Source organism: Podarcis vaucheri (genome assembly GCF_965113315.1).
Source record: "Podarcis vaucheri genome assembly, chromosome: 9".
Taxonomy (NCBI): Eukaryota; Metazoa; Chordata; class Lepidosauria; order Squamata; family Lacertidae; genus Podarcis; species Podarcis vaucheri.
The window spans coordinates 3,134,755-3,159,314 of record NC_138767.1 but is presented as its reverse complement, the minus strand read 5'-3'; the positions used below and the strand labels follow the sequence as shown (position 1 = coordinate 3,159,314).

General features: G+C 43.3%; 1 protein-coding gene across 6 annotated transcripts in view; it reads left to right on the top strand.

Moving 5' to 3' along the window:
• LOC309540054 (asialoglycoprotein receptor 2-like) overlaps positions 1-23,243 on the top strand; it is a 57,188-nt gene extending 33,945 nt beyond the window's left edge. For 3 of the 6 annotated variants that reach the window (XM_082236663.1, XM_082236662.1, XM_082236659.1), the window contains exons 4-9: positions 12,260-12,370; positions 13,484-13,582; positions 14,435-14,521; positions 19,336-19,487; positions 20,546-20,655; positions 22,877-23,243. In XM_082236663.1, coding sequence (XP_082092789.1) covers positions 12,260-12,370; positions 13,484-13,582; positions 14,435-14,521; positions 19,336-19,487; positions 20,546-20,655; positions 22,877-23,027 — 710 coding nt within the window. In that variant the 3' untranslated portion in view covers positions 23,028-23,243. Of the gene's footprint in view, positions 1-8,704; positions 8,789-11,344; positions 11,423-12,259; positions 12,371-13,483; positions 13,583-14,434; positions 14,522-19,335; positions 19,488-20,545; positions 20,656-22,876 lie in introns of those variants that run through there. The other 3 variants (XM_082236664.1, XM_082236660.1, XM_082236661.1) reach the window with 3 other exon arrangements.
• The last annotated feature ends 1,317 nt before the right edge of the window (positions 23,244-24,560 follow it).

Genomic DNA, 24,560 nt, shown 5'->3' with positions numbered 1-24,560 from the left:
CATAAAGACCAAGCAGGCTTTCTCCCAGGTAGACATTGTCTGATAATGTGAGAAATATAATCAACATTTTAGAAAAATTACAAGTGAATATAAATACTAAGGCAGTTTTGATATTTGTGGACGCGGAGAAAGCCTTTGACAATATTTCTTGGAGTTTTATGAAGAAGAACCTACAGGGGATGGGGGTAGGCCAAGGCTTTGAAAACGCTATAAGTGCAATTTATTCAGAACAAAAGGCTAAATTAATTGTAAATAACGTGGTGACGGAAGAATTTAAGATAGAAAAAGGGACATGACAAGGTGGCCCAATCTCCCCATTGCTTTTTATATCGGTCCTGGAGGTCCTGTTGAATATGATTAGAAGGGACCGGTTGGTTAAAGGTGTACAAGTTGGAGCTAAACAGTACAAGTTGAGAGCATTTGCAGATGATTTAGTATTGACGTTACAGGAGCCAGAATCTAGTACTAAAAGGGTTTTGGAACTGATTCAAGAATTTGGTCAGGCTGCAGGATTTAAACTGAATAAGTTAAAAACTAAGGTTTTAGAGAAAAATCTAACACCGATTGAGAGAGAGAGGTTTCAGAATGAGACAGGTTTAACAGTGGTTAAGAAAGTGAAATACCTGGGGATTAACATGACAGCAAAAAATGGGAACCTATTCAAAGACAATTACGAAAAATGTTGGGCTGAAGTGAAAAAAGATTTAGAAATTTGGTCAAATTTGAAGCTTTCACTGCTAGGCCGTATTGCTGCGATAAAAATGAATGTATTGCCTAGAATGTTATTTGTGTTTCAAACTTTGCAAATTTTGGACAAAATGGACTGTTTCAGGAAGTGGCAGAGAGATATCTCTAGATTTGTCTGGCAGGGCAAGAAGCCTAGAATAAAATTTAAAATACTAACAGATGCAAAGGAAAGAGGTGGATTTGCCCTGCCAGACCTTAAACTTTATTATGAATCAGCAGCTTTTTGCTGGTTGAAAGAATGGCTGCTTCTTGAAAACACAGACATTGTGGATTTAGAAGGTTTTAATAATGTATTTGGATGGCATGCATATTTGTGGTATGACAAGGTCAAAGCACATAAAGCATTTAAAAGCCATATTGTCAGGAAAGCACTGTTTAATGTCTGGATAAGATATAAGGACTTACTGGAAAACAAAACCCCAAGGTGGCTGTCACCGATGGAAGCGAAAGATCAGAAAAAGCTCAATATGGAGGTCAGCTCGCCGAAATATTGGGAAATTTTGGAACAAGAGGGAGATAGACTGAAGTTGCAGAGTTTTGAGAAATTAAAAAACAAAGTGCGAGTCTGGCTTCATTATTATCAGATAATGGAGGCATACAATTTGGACAAGAAAATTGGCTTCCAGGTGGAAAAATCAAAATTAGAAACAGAACTGCTAGAACCCAAAACTAAGATTTTGTCAAAGATGTATAACTTGCTGTTGAAATGGAATACTCAGGATGAAACGGTGAAATCTGCTTTGATTAAATGGTCACAAGATGTTGGACATAACATAATGATGGCTGACTGGGAACAATTATGGACCACAGGTATGAAGTTTACGGCATGCAGTGCCTTAAGAGAGAATATTATGAAAATGATATACAGGTGGTACATGACACCAGTCAAGCTTGCAAAAATCTATCATTTGCCCGATAATAAATGTTGGAAATGTAAAGAAAACAAAGGTACATTCTTTCACCTTTGGTGGACGTGCCCAAGGATTAAGGCTTTCTGGGAAATGATATATAATGAACTGAAAAGGGTATTTAAATATACCTTTTTGAAGAAACCAGAGGCCTTTTTCCTGGGCATGGTCGGCCAAATGGTGCCAAAGAAGGACAGAACTTTCTTTATGTATGCCACAACAGCAGCAAGAATACTTATTGCAAAGTATTGGAAGACGCAAGATCTACCCACCCTGGAAGAATGGCAGATGAAGGTGATGGACTACATGGAACTGGCGGAAATGACTGGCAGAATCCGAGACCAGGGAGAAGAGTCAGTGGAAGAAGATTGGAAGAAATTTAAAGACTATTTACAGAAATATTGCAAAATTAATGAATGTTAGAATGATGTCAGAATGAAGTTAAATGGTTTAAGCAGCAATGTTATAAAGGTGTATGAAAAATGTATTATTAACAGGTGAGAACTCAAAGTTATATTATATTAAGTTAAAGGATTAAGATAAAAATAGAGGGAAAGAAATTGCTGAATTAACTAACTGAATTGGAATACAAAAAAGGGAGGTGTGAGGAGGTCAGGGAAGCAAGGTTATGAATATATGACATGGAAAGATTGATGTGTTTTCTTTTTAAATGTTTTTTATCTTTTTTCTGTATTTTGTATTTTGAAGTTTTTTTTCTTTTTGTCTTTTCTTCTATTCTTTTTATTTATGTATTTTTTTCCCCTTTGAAAACTTAATAAATATCATTTAAAAAAGAAAAGAAAAATCAAAGTCTGTTCGCAGGCTTCTTGCTATCTAAGAAGGCTTTAATTAGGTACAGAAAAACATCATAAATCAGCCCGGAGGACTAGCGGACATCCTCTCCGGCTCAACAGCTAAAAGCGAAAGTGACTCACACACAAAGAAAGATTCCTGTATGTGAACAAAACCCTCAGAATGTGAGACTTCACACAAAACTGTTTAACCCTGTAAGTTCTGATTCTCCTCACAGTTTGGTTCTGGCCTTAAACTGCCCAGACTCTGCCGACTTCAGACAGGGTTGATTGTCCTCCCAAACAGTGATGGGCAAGCAACACTCCCCGCAGATTTCCTGAACCAGACATCTGTAGAACTCATGTTCCCAGCACAGCCCTGACATTGCGCTGAACTCAGCTTCAGTAGAGGACAGCGCAATGAGACTCTGCTTCCAGGACTTCCTCCCAACGAGATATTCCCCGGACTTTATGACCATCCCAGATACAGACTTCCTGTCATCCAGATTCGCCCAGTTGCTATCTGAACAGCACATGAGCTTGGCGTCACCTGTAGCTGACAGCTTAAGGCAAAAGTCTTTGGTATCTTGCAGGTGACGCAGGACCCGTTTAATACCATTCCAGGCTTGCACACTTGGACTTGTAGCTTCCCTGCTGAGCATTGGTAGCAAAAGCAATGTCCAGCCTGCTCCACTGGGAAAGATACAGCAGACTACCCAGAGCTGACTGAAAGTTCTCAACTTTCTCAAACTCAGTGCATTCCGCTAGCTGACTGTCTTTCATGTAGCTTGTCTCCATGGGTGTTCTAACCCCTGCACAATCAGACATTCTGAACTTCTCAAGCAACTGCTCAATCTTGCCTTTCTGACTGAGCAAGAAGCTTCCATCTTCAGACCTGTCTATCTGTACCCCTAGGTAAACTCACTGAACCCAGGTTCTTGAGTTGGAAACATTTTCCAAGCTCTTTGGCAAAGTCTGCACCTGATTGTCTGCCCTTGAGACATGAATTATGTCATCCACAAAAACCAAAACCAGTTCTTGTGACTCTCCTGACCCTTTTAGGTACAGACAGCTGTAAATAAATACTTCTAGAGTAGAAGAGAAGCTGAGTGCAGTCTCTGATTTACGCACACTTTGCACGCACAGAAAGTCACTTTGCTGTGTTTTACTCTGCTGTGCTCAGAGGTCTGAAGGAGCAGAAATGTGCAACAGAAGCCTGCAGGACCTCCACCCTTCACCATTTACAGCAGTACTAAATCAGCCAGTGTCTGGCATGAAAACATCCTCCACGCTGGACAAAACCGAAAGTCAGACAGAACAAAGAAACCAGCTTCTCCAGGATGAAGAGGAACCATTGATGAGAACCCTTTGGGTTCGGTCAGTCAGCCAGTTACAAATCCACTGAGTGGTAGCATAGTCAAGACCGCATTTTACCAGCTTCTTTACAAGAATATCATGGGGCACCTTGTCAAATGCCTTGCTGAAATCAAGGTAGGCTACATCCACTGCGTTCCCTTCATCTACCAGGCTTGTAATTCTGTCAAAAAACGAGATCAGGTTAGTCTGACATGACTTATTTTTCAGAAATCCATGCTGACTATTGGTGATCACAGCATTCCTTTCTAGGTGCTCACAGACTGTTTGCTTAATGATCTGCTCCAGAATCTTCCCTGGTATTGATGTCAGACTGACTGGGCGGTAATTATTTGGGTCCTCTCTTTCCCCCTTTTTGAAAATAGGGACAACATTTGCACTCCTCCAGTCTGCCGGGACTTCGCCTGTTCTCCAGGAATTCTCAAAGATGACTGCCAGTGGTTCTGAGATCGCATCTGCCAGTTCTTTTAATACTCTTGGATGCAGTTCATCTGGCCCTGGAGACTTGAATACATCTAAACTAGCCAAGTATTCTTGTACTATCTCCTTAGTTATTCTGGGCTGTGTTTCCTCTGCTGAATCATTTGCTCCAAATTCTTCAGGTCGGGCATTGTTTTCTTTATCAGAGAAGACTGCGGCAAAGAAGGCATTGAGGAGTTCAGCCCTTTCTGTGTCCCCTGTTTGCATTTCACCATCTTCCCCTCTATGTGACCCCACTGTTTCTTTGTTCTTCCTTTTGCTACGGACATACCCATAAAAGCCTTTTTTGTTGCTTTTAACCTCTCTAGCAAGCCTGAGTTCATTCTGCGCTTCAGCTTTTCTGACTTTGTGTCTACATGTGCTGGCTATTTGTTTGAATTCCTCTTTGGTGGTTTCCCCCCTTTTCCATTTTTTTACACATCCTTTTTTAATCTTTCCCCTTTTTGAAAATAGGGACAACATTTGCCCTCCTCCAGTCTGCCAGGACTTCACCGGTTCTCCAGGAATTCTCAAAGATGACTGCCAGTGGTTCTGAGATCACATCTGCCAGTTCTTTTAATACTCTTGGATGCAGTTCATTTGGCCCTGGAGACTTGAATACATCTAAACTAGCCAAGTATTCTTGTACTAGGGAAGGAGGTCAATAGGTACGTAGAGGAAAGATTTAAAGAAGGAGACAAAGAATTGTAATGAAAATTTATTTTACTTTTATGTTGTGTATGGATGTTTTTTGATATTGTTGATTTGTTTTCTTTTGGTCATTTAAACAAAAATCAATAAAAATAATTTAAAACAACAACAACAACAACAACAACAACAACAACAACAACAACTGCTGATTAAAGAATTGGAGAAATTTCTGGATACCAAGGAAGATGTGATGGAGAAACAAATTGAGTGGGCACACAGCACTAAATCACCATCTGCAAGAGCAAGGAAAGTTCCAGGAGACTGCTTAGTTCAATTCTCTACAAGAACCATACAGGGCAAGATTTTGCAAACTCAGAACAACCTACAGACTGACATCCAAAGGATTACAAAGGATTACAAGTGAAGGAAATCCCAACTAGACTCCTAAATAAAAGGAAAGACTACAAATTCCTAGCAGATGCTTTGAGAAAACCCAGCGTGTTGGGAGTTCCCTCAAGGACTGAGCTTTCAATTCAGAATGAAATTATTTTGAGCAACAGAAGAACAAGAATGTGTTAGCTTCAGGTTTATATTTTATACTTAGTGTAATGTTAGAAACAAATGAGCAGTTCAAAGAGTGAAGATATAACGTCTTATCAAGCAATATGGGAAGCCACAGAAAAATAAGAATGGTAACATATGATGTTCTTAACATGCATTATGTGAAAACTGGGGGGGGGGAATTAATAGAATTGTTTTTATGCATACATGAAATAGACCATCCAAATAGGCAAAGGCACTTCTATAGAGGATGTTCCATCTTTCTCCAAATCCTGCCTTAGCCCTACTATCTTTGAACATAGACTTGGGCTCCACCCTGTGGTAGGGTTGCCATACATCTGGGTTTTCCCAGACACATCTCCTTTTTCAGGGTCTACTTCCCCATCCTTGAGGATTTTTAGAATTTGCCAAAATTTGGGGGGGGGGGTGTCTTTTCTTCCTTTGGTACCAAGACAAGCCCCAAAGGAGCATATTTGTGCTTGGGAACTCCCTCTCCAGGAGTGTGACATAGAACACCTGTGTCCCAGGAAGTGGTGAGCCTGGGAGCTTTCCTTCCCAGCCAGAGAGTGTGCATGTGCAAGGCAAGTCCAATGTGCCCCCATCCCACAACCCTGCCAGAACCATCTCTCTCTCTACTGGCTCCCTTGGACCTGACATGGGAACCAAGAGAAGGCAGGAGCACAGTCGGCCTCAATCTTTTGTTTCATGTTTCTGTGTACATAGTTATGAGGGGTTTCTAGCATATGAAGCTTATCAGAGTCCAATTCAGAGTTTGTGCAGATCTATCTTTCTTTCCAAGTACAGTTCTTGATGAGTTGCCATGGGTTGAAGTTGCATGCAGGGCTTTTTTCCATTTGGAACTCACTTGAACTCAGTTCTGACACCTCTCAGGTGGACACCATTGTGAGAGAGCAAGGGAGGTGTTCATGGTCAGTTCTGGTACCCTTTTTTTCTGGAAAAATAGCACTGGTGGCATGTATGTTTTGATGATGACACATTTATTAAATGTAGACCAAAAATGTTGAAATTTGAATGTTTCTGTTCCTTGTCTTTGTGCTTTAACTTTTCAAATGAAGATTTACACTAATGCACTTTGCCATATTTCCTGGTACAAGTGTTGAGATAGAAAGCTTTCCAATATTACTAGCAGAGTTTATGAGGAGTAAGGATTCTTCTGGGGGATATGCTCTGAAGGTAAAGTATGTACCCAGCCTAAATAAAAAATAAAACTAATAACTTTTGAAAAATTAATTAGTATAATAAATCTGAAACCAACATTTCCCTGGATTTATGCTTTATGTGGAATGCTGATTGGATATGATCAGCAGCCAATCAGGAAATGGTATAGCCTAAATGGGAGGAGTTCTGGAATGCCTGACATCACAAGGGAGGTGGTTGTTAGCCATGGGAGGATGAAACAACCTTAAGAAGAAATTAGAGAAAAGATTGTTCCATGGCAACACTAAGATATCCAAACAGAAAGAGGTCTGATGGGTGGAACACTTTCCTTACAAGCTATGATATTTGCAGGGTCTCATTCCAGGGCCGAAAGGTCACTAAGAGGCTAAATGATAAGGAGCTTTTATAAACTACAGGTGGTCTTTCTCTTTTGAATACTAGAACTCAGGGTCATCCAATGAAACTGAGTGGTGGAACATTTGAGGGCTGTGTACAGATGCTGTATTACCAGTTGTATCACTGTATTACTGGGTATTTGGCCAATAGCAACCACCAGGCAAGCAAGAGGTTATTTGGATTCCACTGGACAGAGACTCTTAGGTAGAGACAAACTCTTATTAATTGGTAAACATCAGGAAAGAAATTGATCAGCAACCTGGAATGCAGTCTAATATAAAGCCAACAGCAACTGGAATAAACTACAAAGCTAGCAATATAACCAATAAGCAAAATATCTCAGGCAACAACAACAACAAAACAGATAGAATAGGTTTAGTTCTTCATGTCTCTCCAGCCGATGGAGATCTGGAAGGCTTATCTGGGATATTTCAGACTGATAGATGGTCATTCTCTTCACATTCTGGAATGGCGCATAGAACAATGTATCAAGATCTCCCTGTCTCCTTCAGCTTCTGGCCCTTATATGTCGTATTTTTCCTTGTATAAGACTAGGGTTTTTTTGTCTAAAAATTTAGGTTTGAAATTGGGGCTCGTTTTATACATGGGTTGTACTGAGGGGTGTTTTGTTAATTTGGAGTCCCCCAAAATAGGGGGTGTCTTATACATGGGGGCATCTTATAGACGGAAAAATATGGTAGTCTGTAGCGTAGGTCTCATGCCAAGCTGGCAACAGATGTAATTCATGATGTACCGTATTTTTCGCTCTATAACACGCACCCGACCATAACACGCACGTAGTTTTTAGAGGAGGAAAATCCGTAGGCATGCCACCCGTAGGCATTTCCTCCATAACACGCACAGAAATTTCCCCTTACTTTCTAGGAGGAAAAAAGTGAGTGTTATGGTGCAAAAAATACGGTAATTCCGTTCCCATCCTTTGATCTGGCCTGGGAGTCGACACATGTGGGCGTGAGCCTTCATTTGCATTCTTTATCTCTGCGGTTCAGTCAAAGTAAGGTTACTTTCCTTGTTCCCAGACAACTGCTTCCTTCTTCCTTCCCCCATGCAGTCAAGTGTTTGATAGCTGGCCAAGCCATGATGTTCCTTTCACTTCTCAAACAGCCAGATTCCTTATATTAAAGCTCCAGCTACATTGCAAACCAGGAGCACCACATTCTGTTTTATTCCCTGGCAATACAGGTGCCCTGCTCTGATTCATGGGCCCAGTTTATTTATCCAGATCCAGATCATGATCCAGAAAATATAAGGCTTCGGATAACCCATTTACTAGCATATCAAGGGCTGCTAGTTCAGATGGCTTTGAAACCGGATTAGACAACAGCCGCCTTCTTTCTTTCTTTTAGCCACAGCATCAGATGTCAAGCTTGGTCTTTGCAAAAAGAAAACAAAATGGCACACTTGGAGAGCCTGTGTAACAGCTTCCCCTCTACTTCTTTTCCAGGTCCAACTCATGGTCTCCAAAGTCTTGCTAGATTCAGTTGGATTTATAGAGTGAAAAATACTGTATATTGGACTCAACAATGTCTTTACGGGAAAGGATGGTCTAATACTGATGCCACTTTCTACCTAATGTGCTCATAATCTTATTCTCCATTTGTTGTTGTCTTATTCTAGCTTGTTGTTTCCTAAACACAACTGAGAGGATGGAGCAGCCAGCGCCCGCAAATCCTGCAACACTATCGGCAGCTATAACTGATGGTCTGTATACTGCACAGTCATATGGGATGAGGTTTCTCATAAAGTAGAGGGATGCACGGGAAATGCACAGGTTCTGTCTCCTTCTATTCCAGGTCCAACTTGTGGTCTCTAAAGTCTTTTTATTATTATTAATTTATTTCGTTTTTCAAATTACCGTATTTTTTGCACCATAACACTCACTTTTTTCCACCTAAAAAGTAAGGGGAAATGTCTGTGCGTGTTATGGAGGGAATGCCTAAGGGTGGCATGCCTACGGATTTTCCTCCTCTAAAAACTATGTGCGTGTTATGGTCGAGTGTGTGTTATAGAGCGAAAAATACGGTAAAATTTTACAATCAAATATCAACGTACAATATAAAAACAACAACAACAACAATCTTTATTACGGTCCAGAGACCCAACAAATCATTACAAATCAATACACAGTTCATACAGCCTACCTCCAGGTTAATCAAGCATTTTGTTTAGAATATAGGGCTCATTTGTTCTTGCAACCACCGATAAAAACTTTGCCACTGCTAATGTTCTAACTTTTGTCCAGTCTTCCAGTAGGAACCTGACATAGTGAGCTTCTGATTTTCCCGGGAAAGGTACCAGCAAGGGTAGTATCAGTTCAGCCCTGGCCTGCTCATATTTTGCACCATTAACCTACAAGTGGTATTCCAACCACACTAAGAATTTTAGCTGTTTACAGTGGTTTTAAAAATAGATTATAAACTTTCCCCATTCCTTAAAATTTTCCTGATTTCTAATTCATTTTTGCCATTTTGGCATAATCCACCAGCTTTATTTGCCATTCTTCTCTGGCAGGGACTTCATCTTCTTTCCATCTCTGGGCCAATAACTTCCTCGCAGCCATGGTCATGTACATTGTCTTTTCTGCTCCTTTGGGATTTTGGCGCCTAGAATTCCTAACAGAAAGTATTTGAGGTTTTTTAGGGGGGGAAATTAAACTTTCCCCCCAATTTATTAAATATCATTTCCCAAAATTCTTTTACTACCTTACATGTCCACCACATTTGATAAAAGGTGCCTTCTTTTTCCTTATATTTCCAACATATATTTGACCCTGTTTTATACATTTTTGCTAATTGACTGGGAGTTAAATACCAACGATATATCATTTTCATATAATTTCCTTTCAGCGTGCAACATGCTGTGAATTTTAAATTCCAATTCCCTAAGTTCTCCCATGCTGCAAGTTGTATATTATACCCAAAATCTTTCACCCTGTGTATCATTGGCTGATTAGGGCATGCCTAGGTGTCGCCCGGATCCCCCTGGTTGAAATTATCAATTTGTCCCTTGGCATGGGGACATTCCCAGGGGAACTGAAGGAGGCAGTGGTATGTCCGCTCTTAAAGAAAACTTCAGCAGATCCTTTAGATCTATCCAATTACCGCCCAGTTTCAAATCTTCCATGTCTGGGTAAGGTAACTGAGAGAGCGGTTGCTGAACAGCTTGGTAGGTTTCTGGAGGAAACACCGGCTCTAGATCCATTTCAGTCTGGGTTCCGTCCTGGATTCAGGACCGCGACAGCTCTAGTTGCCCTAACAGATGATCTCCGTAGACAACTAGGGGATGAGGGAACAGTTCGGGAATATATACACGGTAACTTATTAAAAATTAGGCAATAAGTAAAGGACAATACAATATTACTGATGTCCACAGCTGAAGAAAGGAAAAATGTCTGTAATTTAATTGGCTGCTCCTCTTAACGTCAGTTCATAACTGTTGTTTGCAAATGCTTACTGAAGTCCTATAAACTAGATATCCAGGAGCTTAGAGAAGAATAGAATGCAAATGAGAATGCTATATTATCAGTAAATATATGAATTATTTGAAAAGCAATTGTAATGAACAGATTATGCTTGTAGGACTGCAAGAAGTTCTGTAAGGAGGATTATTTGAAATATTGCAAGAAAAACTATGAAAAGAATTATTAGTTAATGATAATTAAGAGTAATAGAGAAATTAAGAAATGCAGAACAAGTGATAAAGAACGGAAAATCATCAGAGGTTGTTGATCGAAGTCTAAAACTTTGTATAAGATAAGAATTTATGTTAAATGATTCTTGGAAATGATATGTTTAAAAAAACTAATAAAAATGTGGGGAGAGAGAGAATGCTATATTATCTAAAACATTTTTCAATACCTTTGAATCCATATGGAACATCTTTTTGGTATAAGATGTAGACTGATCCAGCAAATGAAAAAGAAAGACATTTCAGTTATATTGGACTCAACAATGTCTTTACAGGAAATACTGATAGACGCCAAAGTTAAATGTTGGAAATGCCTCACTGAGACATATTTTTGGCCTGATGTTGTTGTCAATTTCAACTTTGTACCAATGAAATCCTTGACATTTGTAGATGTGCTTCTATTTTAAAAATTATGTTCCTGTAATAGGGAGCTTAAGTGCAGGAGAATAAAAGCAAATTTTGTGAGCTTTCATGCTTGACAAGAGACTAATACTCTGAGCTTGGAAGGGAAAACACCCACCATCCAACCAATGTGTTCATAAGTCGTTATAATAGCTTGTTGTTTCACAGATGCAACTGTGAGGATGGAAAAGTCCAGAACTGGTGCAGCAGCCAGAAATGATTCAGCAGCAGCAAAAGGAACTTGTGGTCTGTATACAGCACAGTCATATGGGATGAGGTTTCTCATAAAGTAGAGGAATGCATGGGAAAGGGAAGTTGATGGAGAGACAGGCAGGGAGTGGAACCAGTCAGGTTGTGCTAGGGAGGAGTGCAGAGAAAAGCACACACAGCTCTTTGGGTGCCACAGATCCACGAAGCCCCATAGAAACCCCAGGATTCAGCCCACTCTTTGCTGCTGCCTGTGGTGTTCCTTTACTCTGTGCAGCCAGGAATTGCTCTACCATTAGGCAGAATAAGGTAGTTGCCTCAGGAAGCAGGTGCTGTGGTGGGCAGAGATGGGTAGACCACACAAGCTGTACTGCACCTCCTCAGTTAGCCTGCTGCCCCATCAGCAGCATCAAAATAAGAGCCAATGGCCAGTCCAGCCCAGCTTCTGTATGTGGAATTATGTGTTCAGAGGGAGCATCTTGTCATTTGTTTGGGGAGCAGAAAGTCCTTTAGTATCAAAGGCTACTGTCTTCTGATCCAGACATTGGTCAGAAACGTTTCCTCAAGCAGCAAGGTATCTCTCCTTACTTCCTCCACCTGCTCAACCACCCAGATTACCACCCCTTGAACAGTTGACTGTCTCTGGCTGATGGCTACCACAGCATATGGAACCCCTTTTTCCTGGAGTGGCAATGGTATGTTGGCTTGTTGCTGTTTAGTCGTTGAGTTGTGTCTGACTCTTCATGACCCCCTGGACCAGAGCACGCCAGGCACTCCTGTCTCCCACTGCCTCCCGCAATTTGGTCAAACTCATGTTGGTAGCTTCGAGGACACTGTTGGCTACTGATGGCTAAATCAGAATTTTCTTTCTTCAAGCATCTGCTTTTCAGGACATGGTTACCTTCTTAAAATCTCCAACGGGTGAAAGATTTATCATACTTGAGATGTTCATCCTTACTGCCATGACACTGCTGCTTTTCCTTCTATGTAAGTACATAATTAGCATACTTTGCAACTAATGTCATGTGCTTTGCTTAAATAGCATTTCCAAAAAGAGATGGCAGGATCCACCTTCCATTTATCCCTTTCATCTCTCTTTGATATCAGGGGTTGAGTTACAGCTGTCACCCAGAGAGCAATGACACTGTTTTGTTCTCCCTGAATAAGTGAGTTCCAGCTCTTGGAACAGAAGCACAGGCTGACACAAGTCCCTGGGACACCCTGGACAATTCCCTTTCCCAGTTGACATTCTCTGCTCCTTTCCCAACTAATCCTCATTTGCTGGGGGAGAGCCCCCATTCCTGATCCTCACCACCCTGCCCTCTGCTAGGGCTCCAGTCCCTTGAAGGAAAGTGCTTGGGGAAAACAGGCTGCAGAGGAGAAGGCCATGGCCAAAGTGGGTGGGTCCAGAGCCTACCTAAATATCTAGATATATGCAGGGCCTTTTTCAGCCGAAATTCACCAGGACTCAGTTCCAGCCCTTCTCAGGTGGGCTCTGTTGCTAATCTAAGAGAACAAGGGAGATATTCAAGGTGAGTTTGGCACCACTTTCTCCAGAAAAATAGCACTGGATAAATGAACACATAAACTATTTGTAAACCTAGTTCATTTTTAAATGGCACTCCAAAGTAAGCAAAGCTCAGGGGGAGGGAACCAAATGATCCAAGACTTTACATATTTTAAGCATACGGCAGGGCATGAGGCAGCTTGGCAAATGCATGTCTCTAGGACAAAGAGGACAGGTGTATCTAGACACCAAAAAATCTAAAGCTTTCAATGGAAGGCCAACCATCTGTGGACAGAAGCAACAGGCCAAATGGAAACAGGACTTCAGAGCACCAGGGCAGCCACAATCAAGGGACAGGAAACATCAATATCAGGGCTGGGAGCAGAAAATATTAATAGAAGTCATATTCATGTTTTTGTTGATTTGATTTTTTATTCACTCTTCTCCCTAAGCTCCCAGGGCACGTTACAAGTCAGCATTTAAAATTCAATGTTAAAAGCAGTTTGAAACCAAGTATCCCCCGCCCCCAGGTCACCAGAATAGTAAGCTAGAACAGAATTTCTTCATTTCTTTTCTACCTACCTCCTCCTTAGATCAGAAGGAATTAAAAAAAAGAGCTGATTTTCAAGTGGCAATGACCATGATTCGAAGCATTGTTGTTGGGATTGATTCAACCTATAAGGACAAGGATGGTAAGCATTTTATATACAAATCCTCACTTTTGCTAGAACATGTTCGATTCCTTTAGTTCCCTTTGGGATTCATATTGTGTGAGCAAAACATTCAGTGAAACTCATCACCCAATAGAGTTTATCACCTTTTCACTGCTCAGCATAAAGAAAAGCAGATGGTTGTGATTTTCACGTCTCCCCACTAGAAATGCTGTCCTTCCCCATCACACTGTAATTCACAATGTTTGTGCTAGTGCTATATTTTAGCACTAGTGCAAAGGAACTTTGCCCCCACTTCTCCCTGCATGCCATCACCAAAACTGCACTTCAGAACAGAATGGAGGGAAAGGGGCTGAAGATTGCATTGCACAAGGAGAAATTCCTGAGCTTACAGAACGCCCTCTTTAGAACTATGTGGAAGGCAACCCAATATTCATCAGAAAAAGAGTTTGGGTGCCTGTATTTTCTTAGATTTCAGAAAGAATAATAGAAAACTTTAAGTAATCTTTGCATATTTGGCTTTACTGTGTGACTCAGTGGGGAATTGTTTTGTGGCCCTGTGATTCCCAGCAGAAAAGGAGAACAAAGGAGGGGAACATTAGAGATACTTCATGAGCTAGTTTTAATATGAGAATAGGATAGTGGATTGCATGGGTCTTTGGTCTGATCCAGCTGCAGGATTCTTCTGAGGCTTTTCATTGGTGATCTCAGCCACAGAGAATCAAGTCTGTCCTCATATTCATAAGAACCCCATCCTGGAGCTCTGCTTCTTGTTTCAGGCTAAAGTGTTTTTAAATGTTTGGAAACGGTTTCTTAATATTTGCAGATTGTTATTTCAGATACTCCTGCCTTAAACTGTTTCAAATCTTTTAGACTTCCAAATACTCGCTGTAGTTCAAAACTTATCAGAGGAAATGCGGCATTTTGCCATCAAAAATGATCAGCTGCAAATGGAAATTGGTAAGCTACCCTATGATGTAGTGCAGTGGGATCCTGCCCTGATTCTGCCCCAGCTGAAAGCCCCTCCTCTAGCTGAAAACTCTTAGAGCCAGAGCAGAGAGCTGTCCTCCTTTTCAGGTCAGCTAAAAGACCTGTCCTTTACTATATTCATCCATGGAAGAGAGATTCTTGAACAGCACATCTGAGGCAACCTCTGACCACTTGGTCAGAGAGACTGCTGGGCAGTGGGGTGATTGGTGCAACAACAAAATCTCTCTGGTTTCACAAGCCCATTATCAGAAAGAAGCCCTCAAGCCTACTCACATAGTGAATTGGCTCATTGGCATGTGGGATAAAATACCTGCAGACCATAGCAACTCTCACTCTACAAACAGGCCTGTTTTGGTGCCACGGCAAGTACCCAGACGGCCAAACCTAGGTCAGGATAGGATCCTCCATTTATCTGCACAGGTCTCTAAGGTGGGCCTTCCTTCACTGGGAACACTTGCTTTATAGGTAAAGAGATTATAATGATGTTTATAAAGCTTTTTATGAAAAAGCAGAGAAGGGGAATGAGTTCTGAAATATTCTATGATTGTATATCATGTACCAAATCAGAACACAGCTGCTCAGAATCCTTAGTCTGGACTCAAGCTCAGGAAAACACAGACCAGTGAATACATAACATCCTTCTCCCTTAGACATGAACACTCATCCCTGTCAACACAAATATTCATCAAAGTAGTGTGGGCAGTGCCTCACCCACTGAGATGGGTGAAGTTCATCCCCTTGGGTTGTTGGGGATCCTGATGGAGCTGGAGCTGGTGTCATGGGTGACACAGGTGTCATTGCCTCCACACTGTTTGGTGGTGCAGTGTTGGGGCCCCATTCCTCAGCTCTACCCTGGGCTGCAGGTTCTCATCAGGTACATCAGCCTGTGAGTCAGGCTGATTGTTCACCTTGTGTTCTGGCATGGTAGCAGTGGCTGGCGCTGGGGCATCAGACAGGCATCAACATATTTAGTCCACAGGCCGGCAGTGGACCTGAACATCTGGTGTGGCAAGCTTGTCGCCCCGGTAACAGCAGTGGAGATAAACGCAGGGTGATCTCCGTAGTTTGGGATGTAGACAGGGTCATCAGATGTGAAGGACCTGGGGGCCGCTGGAGCCCCTTGGCCAGGAGGCCGATCAGATGCAAGATTTGGGTGCAGCCAATCCAGGAATGATGACAGCTTCTGGTTTATAAGGAGCTCTGCTGGGCTTCAACCTGTGGCAATGCAGGGTTTGAGGTGCTGCTGCAGCAGGAAATCAACTAAGCTCTTGTTCCAGTCCCCCTGGGCAATCTGGGTGAGGGATTCCTTGGTGGTCCTCACCATTCTCTAAGCCTGTCCATTCGTTGATGGATGGAACGGTGCTGCTGTGACATGCCGGATTAGGTTGTTGGCCATGAACTTCTGGAACTCGGCTGACATGAACTGTACTCCATGATCTGACATGATGGTGTCTGGCAGGCCGTGTAGGGTGAAGAAAGACCCACAGCAGGGCCCAGATGACGATCCTGGAGGTCATTGCTGAGACGGGCACCACCTCAAGCCACTTTGACAAGGAGTCCACAATGATCAAGAATGTCTGACCTTAGCATGGACCAGCAAAATTGATGTGGAGTCTTGACCATGGTGTGCATGTCATCTCCTACCTTTGGATTGGGGCCTGAGGCATGGATGGTCAGGACTCTTGTCAGGCCTGGCAGTGCTGGACCCAATCTTCTACTGCTGCATTACTGCCTGGCCATCAGATGTAGCTACTGGCCAGAGCTTCCATATGGACAATGCCTGGGTGACTGACATGGAGAGCCTCCAGCACTCTGGTCCACAGCTTAGCAGGGATCATGACCCAGTTTCCCCACAGAAGTTATCCCTTGTGAACTGACAGCTCATGTTGCTGGGAAACAAATGGGGAGAATTCTGCATCAAGGTGATTCGCTGGGCACCTCCTCCACATCCAGTTGAGGACACAGGAGATGGACACATGAGTGTGTGGTGACATCCATGGCATGGAGCGGCACCTGGGGAAGAGTCTCCAGCAACATCACACTGTGGGCTGGGATGGGTCAATGTCTATGTCTAGTAATGGCAGGTAGCTTAGGGCATCTGCGTGGCCCAGGCTCTTGCCAGGAACGTTGTGCAGCATGTAGTCATATGCCCTGAGAAGGATGGACCACCTTAGCATCCTCAGGGAGAGGACCTGGGGCCTCTTCTAATCAGCAGCAAAAAGGTCCAGCAGAGGCATGTGGTCACTTATGATGATGAAGTGGTGGCCATAGGTGTAGTCATGGAACTTCTTTACTTCTGCTACGATAGCAAGGACCTCCTTGTCAATCTGGACATAACTGCATTCCGTAGATGACAAAGTTCTGCAGTAGAATGCATTGGGGGCCTCTCACCCATCTGGCTACTGGTGGCTGAGGACTGCGCCAGTTCCATATGGGGAGGTGTGACAGGCAAGCACAACAAGCTTGGTCTCATCAAAATGGGTAAGGACTCTTTCAGGGGAGAGCAGCTGTTTGACAGCATTGAAGGCAGCCTTTTGAGCATCGCCCCAGATCCAAGGAGATTTCTTGTCCAAAAGCCAGTGCAGGTCCTCCATGATTGCAGCCTTGTGTGGAAGAAAGGAATGGCACGACTGGATAGCATGTATTGAGTCAGAACACAGGGGCTCAGAATCCTTAGTCCATATTCAAATTCAGGCAAGCGCAGAGCATTGAATACATAATAGGTAAAGTGATTATAAAATAGCTTATAAAGCTTTAGATGTGAAAGCAGAGACGGGGAACGAATGCAAATTGCATCAGTTGTGCATAAAAACAAGCGAAGGATGGTCAGCACGAAAACACACATTTTGTGGATGTTGTATAATGCCATTTCCCCTCTTTTTCTTTGACCTTGGGAAATATGATTGCCTTTAAAGACATTATGCCAAAACCAGACCTAAACCCTGGTTGAAATGGATCTAGAAAATCAGTTTCCTCCAAGAGCACCTGGATCTGGTCCACGACCACCCACTCAAGAACCTTGCCCAGGAAGGGGAGATTAGCAACTGATGGGCCCAGGGAATAATAATAACAACAACAACAACAACAACAACAACAACAACAATTTATTTATATTCTGCCCATCAGGCTGGGTTTCTTAAGGAGTGATTTTACCACTGCCTCTGCTCTGGACACCCTTTAAGATTTATCTGCTGTAACAGAAGGGTCATGAAGGGTCACTTTTATCCTCAAAATACTTTGCAAACAAATCACAGAAAGCTGCTTTCAGTTCTCCCATCTCCTTCAGGCCAGACTGTAGCAGGCCCTACTCTACCCAAGAAAGCTCTGCTGCATGGCACAATGGAGGAAGCTAAGCAACACTTCTTTGTAGCCTTCACTGCCACTTGGTAGGCTCAAGGATGAGCCCTCACCAGTGTTCAATTGCATTCAACCAGATTTTTCCTCCACACACGTTCAAGCCATTTCCCAGCTTCTTTCTTTGCCCTAACCTCTGCAGTATACCAGGGGGCCAAACAGGCTGAATGAAGCGGGAGAGGGAGCTCAGGACCAATCGTGTCAATGGCCCAAGCCAAGATGTCAAGGAAAAAAACAACTATCCGACTTTCAGAAGACCTCTGTTCAGGGAAGTTTTTAATGGTTGGACTCCAGTTGTGTTTTATTTTGTTGGAATTCACCCAGAGTAGCTGAGGAAAACCCAGTTAGATGGGCAGCATATTATAAAGTATCATTGCCGCCGCCGTCGTCATCATCATCATCTTTATTCAGCTGTTCCACAGCTTGGCCAAAACTTGGCAGGAGCACCACCCACTTTCAGATGAGCTGGAAAATCCCCCAGAGCCATTTGGAAGCCCACTGGAACCATCCTGTCAGCTCAGGCAGGGAGACTGCTGGGCAGCAAACCAGGTGGTAAACCAGCAGAATCCCTCATCTGTCCCAGTTGCCCACTCTAGATTGCCCTCCCCACCTCCGCAACTGGAGAGTTAGCCTAGAGAGAGAAACAGAATTTTGATAAACCACAGCTACTCCCCCTCTCCATCCTTCAAGTCTGCCCTGATACTGCCCGAAGTATCCAGGTGGAAACAAGTAGGTGAGGTTCTTGACTGTGCTCCCTGTTCCAGCTATGCCCACTGTCAGGGAACTGCCATCGGAGCCAGAGGGAGAGGGAGGAGTCCAGAGGGATTCCGGAGAGCGTCCCGGGAGGGAGAGAAGCAGCCCATCTTCTGGGGAAGGAAATCAGCGTAGCACCAGTGGAGAAGGGGGGCAGATGGGGGAATCGGCAAGGTGGCTCCATGACTCTTCGCCGGAGACCAGCGGGGAGAGCACTGGTCCTCCGCTGCCCACACCCTCCTTGCGCAGAAGGCTTCCGCGCAGGGAGAGTAGGCGGTGACTAGGCGTCAAAGAACTTTTATGCTGGAAGAAGTTCAAGAAACGCCCACTGACGGATTCTGCCAGCGATTGAGACAGCCACGGGTGAATGGCTGTCCGGACAGTGAGAATTCACCCAGGTAACCCAGCTAGTGGTGGTGCCGATTTACGCATGAGCAACCCCTAGAACCATTACACCCACCCAGCTATTTACTGCAGCATCAGCATGGGTTGATGAGTTAATGTTTTTCTTTTTTTAAGATTTCTGAGCTTCCTAGATTAATATATTTATCATGTTCCCAGAGAAATGAACTTCACAAAAGTAATTGAAATCTGCACAGGCATACAAGGTGGTTCCCCTTAAATTCCTTATCTTGTTTTCTTTTTCTCTTCTTCCTCCATACCTGGCTGACTCAAAGACATCATCTCTAAAAATGTGAATGATGGTTGGGTTTTATTTGCAACGGCATACTATTGGTTTTCTCATCGGCCACAAACATGGATGAATTCCCAAAAAGAGTGTGAGATGGAAGGCGCCAAGCTAATTTCTCTGCAAACAGCAGTAGAACAGGTGAGCATCAAAGCCGAGTATTGAAAAGGTAGGGGATCTCCTTGAGTCAAAGGGCTCCTATCATCACTATCCATTTAAGAAGGTACAATCCACCTGTATGCAGGCAATACAGCAACTCCATCAGTCAAGCCAAGGGGTGGGTGGGGCAGGGAACAGCTGCTACCATCTGGGGCTAACTAAGGTTTCTTGGTGCTGCTGAGCTTTAATAGAATGAAGCTGGCAGTCAGGAATGAGGTCTTGAAGGAGGAGGAGTAGATACTTGAGGGAAATCTTGTAGATTCTTCCTCTGCTCTTTGAGATGTACTGAGTGCTCAGAAAAAAAAGGCTTCCCTCACCACCCTAACCCTCTGGCATGAGGGGATCATGGAGATGACTCTATAGGAGCTTGCAAGGTATATCCCTCTCCCAGCCCCTTAACCCTGGCAGAGGGGCTACTGGGGTGCTGCAGGGCACAGACATAGGTGAGACCTCATTGTCATCCCATCAAGCATACCACAACCAGACTGATTCCAATAGCTCTAGAACCAACCAACAAACATGGATACAGATATTGAAGTATTTGCCACACAGGGTCACTGTCCCGCTAGATGGTTCCAAGATGAACTGTTTTATGGCACAGTCATTTACAGTATCTGGAAATTTTAACTCTGTGTCATGACTGGAACACACATGTAGTCAGTCTTGGTGAGGGCAGGTGAAGTTACCCTTTACTACAATATTTTCTCTTTGGGATGCTTCCTTGATTCCATCAGCAGCAGCATCACAACTTGGATCAGGGGGACAATAGCACATCCTCAGTACAAAATTATTCTTGGTGCTTGATGCAACCATACTTGGAATACCATAGTTTTGATCACGGCTTCCTCCAAAAATATGGATTTGGCTTTCAAAGGTGACACCTGTGTCTTTTGAAATGTGTTTGTTTTATGCCTGTTGGATGTTTGTAAAGGGCTATAGTAGCTCAGAGAAAGGGACATTGTCTAGAACGACTTTGAGAGAACTGCCTTGCTCCTCATTCCTACTGAAAATTTTCTGGTTTTTCTTTCTCCCCACCCCAGCAATTTGTGGTGAATGAAGTAAAACTCCGAAGAAACCTTTTTTGGATTGGACTCTTTAAAGACAACCAAGCAAGATGGAAATGGCTGTCAGGCACAATACCTAAAACCCAGTAAGTTTTTGAAGAAATATTTGCTAATGGCATGCATTCCAAAAAGTTGCAGATTCTGTTTATGTAATTGGTCCTTTCCCTCCCCAAATACATTTTGCCATGCAATTTTCTCTACTACCAAAGACCTACATATGTACTCCTCCACATCATTGTCCAGGTGAGCGGCTGCTGCTTCTCTAACCTAATGAATGTGGTGATTCGGAAGAGACTGAAGGCAGGCTTTTAAATGGTTTGTGCTCCTTAGTTCAGCTTCAAAAGGACTTGCAGGAACCTAAAGCTGAGCAACACTGCCAGCTGGCAGTTTGATAGCTCATGGTTCCCTTTAAGTATCTAACAACTCTTTTCAGCTTGTGTGGATGGATGTACAAGTTCAGAGTAAGATCTCACTCATCCACAGCTTGGTAGTAGAACAGAGAACTGGTCTGGCATTTATTACCAAGGCTGCATTAACAGAGGGCTGCTTTCAATTTTGCAAGGTCTCCTGGCACAAAATCCAATGACATTCATCTTCATTGATGCACCCAGTACCAACCACTAATCCTTTTTGTCAAAGGTATTGAGTAAACTTTACAAACAGGCAGTGGGGTTGTATAATACTAGCTGGGAAATTAAACCCTGTATGCCAGCGGTTCCCGGTTAGCTAAGTACTGCAGACCCCTTCATTTTCAAAAGCCACGCCATGGGCCACCGTACCTCTGAACATTTTGATATCTCTGTGGCAGTTTTTGTTATGTGAATGACACCATGGAACCCCTGGGTGGGTGGTCTGTGGACCACCAATTGGGAACCACTGCTGTTTGTGATCTTAGACTTGATTAAAGGGCAGGTCTCACCCAAGCATCTCATGGGAGTAAAAAAAAAAACCACCTACTACACCGTTACTAGTAATATCAATTTAATAGATTCACAGAGAGCTAAAAATGAGGGAGTTATAGAAGACATTTATCACAGAATTTTAGTGCTGTGTAGTGGGACTTGATTCAGTATACAATGGACACTGGAGAATGCAAGTGACAATAAAAGTGAGGCTAGGGTGATACCTTTGTCAACTATGGATAATTGATTAAAGTAAACTTAGAACCAGAATGTTAGATTTAGATAAGATATATATATGAGAGATATCATATCATTTCAATCAAGCAACCCTATAATGGCTTTGTGGTTATAGATTATATTTTGCAATTCATTTGAGGACATAGCTATGTTTGTTTCTGTATAGTGTCACTGCTCTCCTCATGCATGGGGTGGGCCCTTTAGTAAAGGTAAAGGTAAAGGTACCCCTGCCCGTACGGGCCAGTCTTGCCAGACTCTAGGGTTGTGCGCTCATCTCAGTTCGAAAGCACCCCCGGGTGCAAGTAGATAAATAGGGACTGCTTTCCAGCGGGAAGGTAAACGGCATTCCGTGTGCTGTGCTGGCTCGCCAGATGCAACTTGTCACACTGGCCACGTGACCTGGAAGTGTCTGCGGACAGCGCTGGCTCCCGGCCTATAGAGTGAGATGAGCGCACAACCCTAGAGTCTGGCAAGACTGGCCCGTACAGGCAGGGGTACCTTTACCTTTATGAGAAATCACTTCATGTGAAAAGAAAAGAGACAGTCTTGACCCACAGTTGTTGTTGGGATTTTGAATACGTGCAGCTTCACACAGAGTCAATTAGGAGTTGGCCAACAGCCAAGGCAATGTAAAGGAGTAAAATCTGCCTGGAGATATAGAGGCCTGGAGACAGCTCCTTCATTGGTCAAGCTCACTCATGGGAATAATGATTTATGGCCTATTGACTGGAATGTGTTAGTAGAGCGTTGAGAGTTGAGTGTTAGTGTAAGAGTCGTGTGGCGAGAGAGCTAAAGATCCATGTTGTGCTCTGTTCCTGTAAATAGTAACTTGAAGTCCACTGTACATAATAAACACCTATAAGTAACAAGTAACTGATTCCTGCTTCGTCCATCCTGCCTGCAACCGATTGCTTTCGTGAACTCTGCGTATACTCTGCTAAGGTCCTGCAACAAGTTAGAAAGTTGTGAAACACCAATAGTTGTTGTTGTTGTTTTCCTTACATGGTTAGAATTCTAAAATAGGGGGAGAAAAATCCATCACACTTGTGAGTGGATGTTAAGAGAGAAAGAGCTGAACATCTTTTTAATGATAGAAGGCAAGGGGAGCGGGTGAAGAAGTAGACATCCAATCTTGATTGATCAAGGCTGCTATTTCTCTTCTTTTCAGCTTCTGGAAATGGGGTGAGCCAAATAGAGCCGCGAAGCACAACTGTGGTGTACTGGCCTTTAATTGCCGCGGAAGTTGCTGGGCAGCATTAAACTGTGAGCAAATGAAACAGTATATTTGCAAGAAGGTGCCGAATGATGCTTGGCTCTAAGAAGACACTTTCAAGATGAACAAAACTGGATCTCATGATCACTACACAAAACCAAGAGATCACCCCACCCTGCTGTTTTAATGCACAATCCACACTCTGCCATCTAGATTATGCGACTCTTTGGCATCAGCCCTCAAAAACACCTTGAAAAGACCTTATTCTGCAATCTCAAACGTAGATGGCTACGAAAATAAAGAATGGAAGGGCCTAGTCATAGCCTGTTTTCTGTTTCATGTATTTATTTGCAATGCATACCAATATTTGTTTCCTTACTCTATGTGTTTGATGCCCCATTGTGGCACCCTTACTCTCATGTAGAGCTAACATTGGGAAACAAACACAGTGAACTGCTCTCAATTTCTTCAGAACTTGGCAGGGGGCAAGACTGGGGTCCACACCAGTGTGGGCACAGCACTGGCAGCATGTGCTGGTGCTTTCATGGCATTCATGGTAGCAGGGGTGCCAACTTGAATAAAATATTGGGGGTGAAGCAGGTAAGCTCCCCCCTGCATAATTGATCACAAGACAGTGCACTCACATCATTTGAATGGCAATGCCCATGAACTTTGGGGAGGTGGCCCCCTAAAATATTTTATGGGGGCCTTTACCTCTTGAAGTTGGCTCAAATGTACAGTGGCCATCAACTGAGTTAAGTAACCAATTAGACTCTGCTGTCCTGAATCAGACCTTTACAAGGTGTGAATAGCTTGTCTTGTGTTGAGGACTAGCACCCCAGGAATCTAGCCGGGGACCTCTCCTGCCACATCTTGCATGATTGAAGGCTGGAAGTGGTTGTGGTTGCTTCAATCTGTCCTGTATACCCAGCCAAGGAGAACTGATATTTTAATTCTTCATTGTCAGGGAATGAACTGAACAGGAAGACTCAGAAGTGTCCACTCAGTCTGTTTGGCTCCTCTCAGAAGAGGAGGGAGAGTGGGAAGGTTGTTGGGATACTGCCAGGGAGATATAGTCCATCATGGCCCCAAGCCGGCTGCCGGACGATCCATCGATCCCTGTAGTCATGCAGATCCAGCAATTAGCGACACGAAGTTTCCTGGAAATACCTTGCCACATTCCAGGGCTCATGCACACCTTTTATCAGCAAATAATGCACACAGCAGAAGATGCACAGCAGGAGAGCATATTTATAGACTTTATTTAGCGATGATCAGAACAAAGAAAAAAACATGACCGTTCTGAGTCAGTGTCTCCGACAGACTGAGAAACGAAAGCAACAGCAAAACATAAACATCCTGTGAACAGGAAATACGCAGGCTGTGACACAAACATCCTGCTCCCTTTTAAGGTGGAACGGAAATATCCTAACAGTCTCCAACAGTTTCAAGAGGAGAAGAAAACAGAGCTGAATTATAGCTGAAGGAAGAAATGCCTAGTTATGAGATATTGGAGGAGGAGGGGGGAGAGAGAGAGCAGACTGCAGAGACCTCCCTGGAAAGTTTGGGAGATCCTCCTTCTCCAAGGGCTTGTAGGTCCCTACACATTCAAGAACAAAGAATGCGAAGGAGTATGACT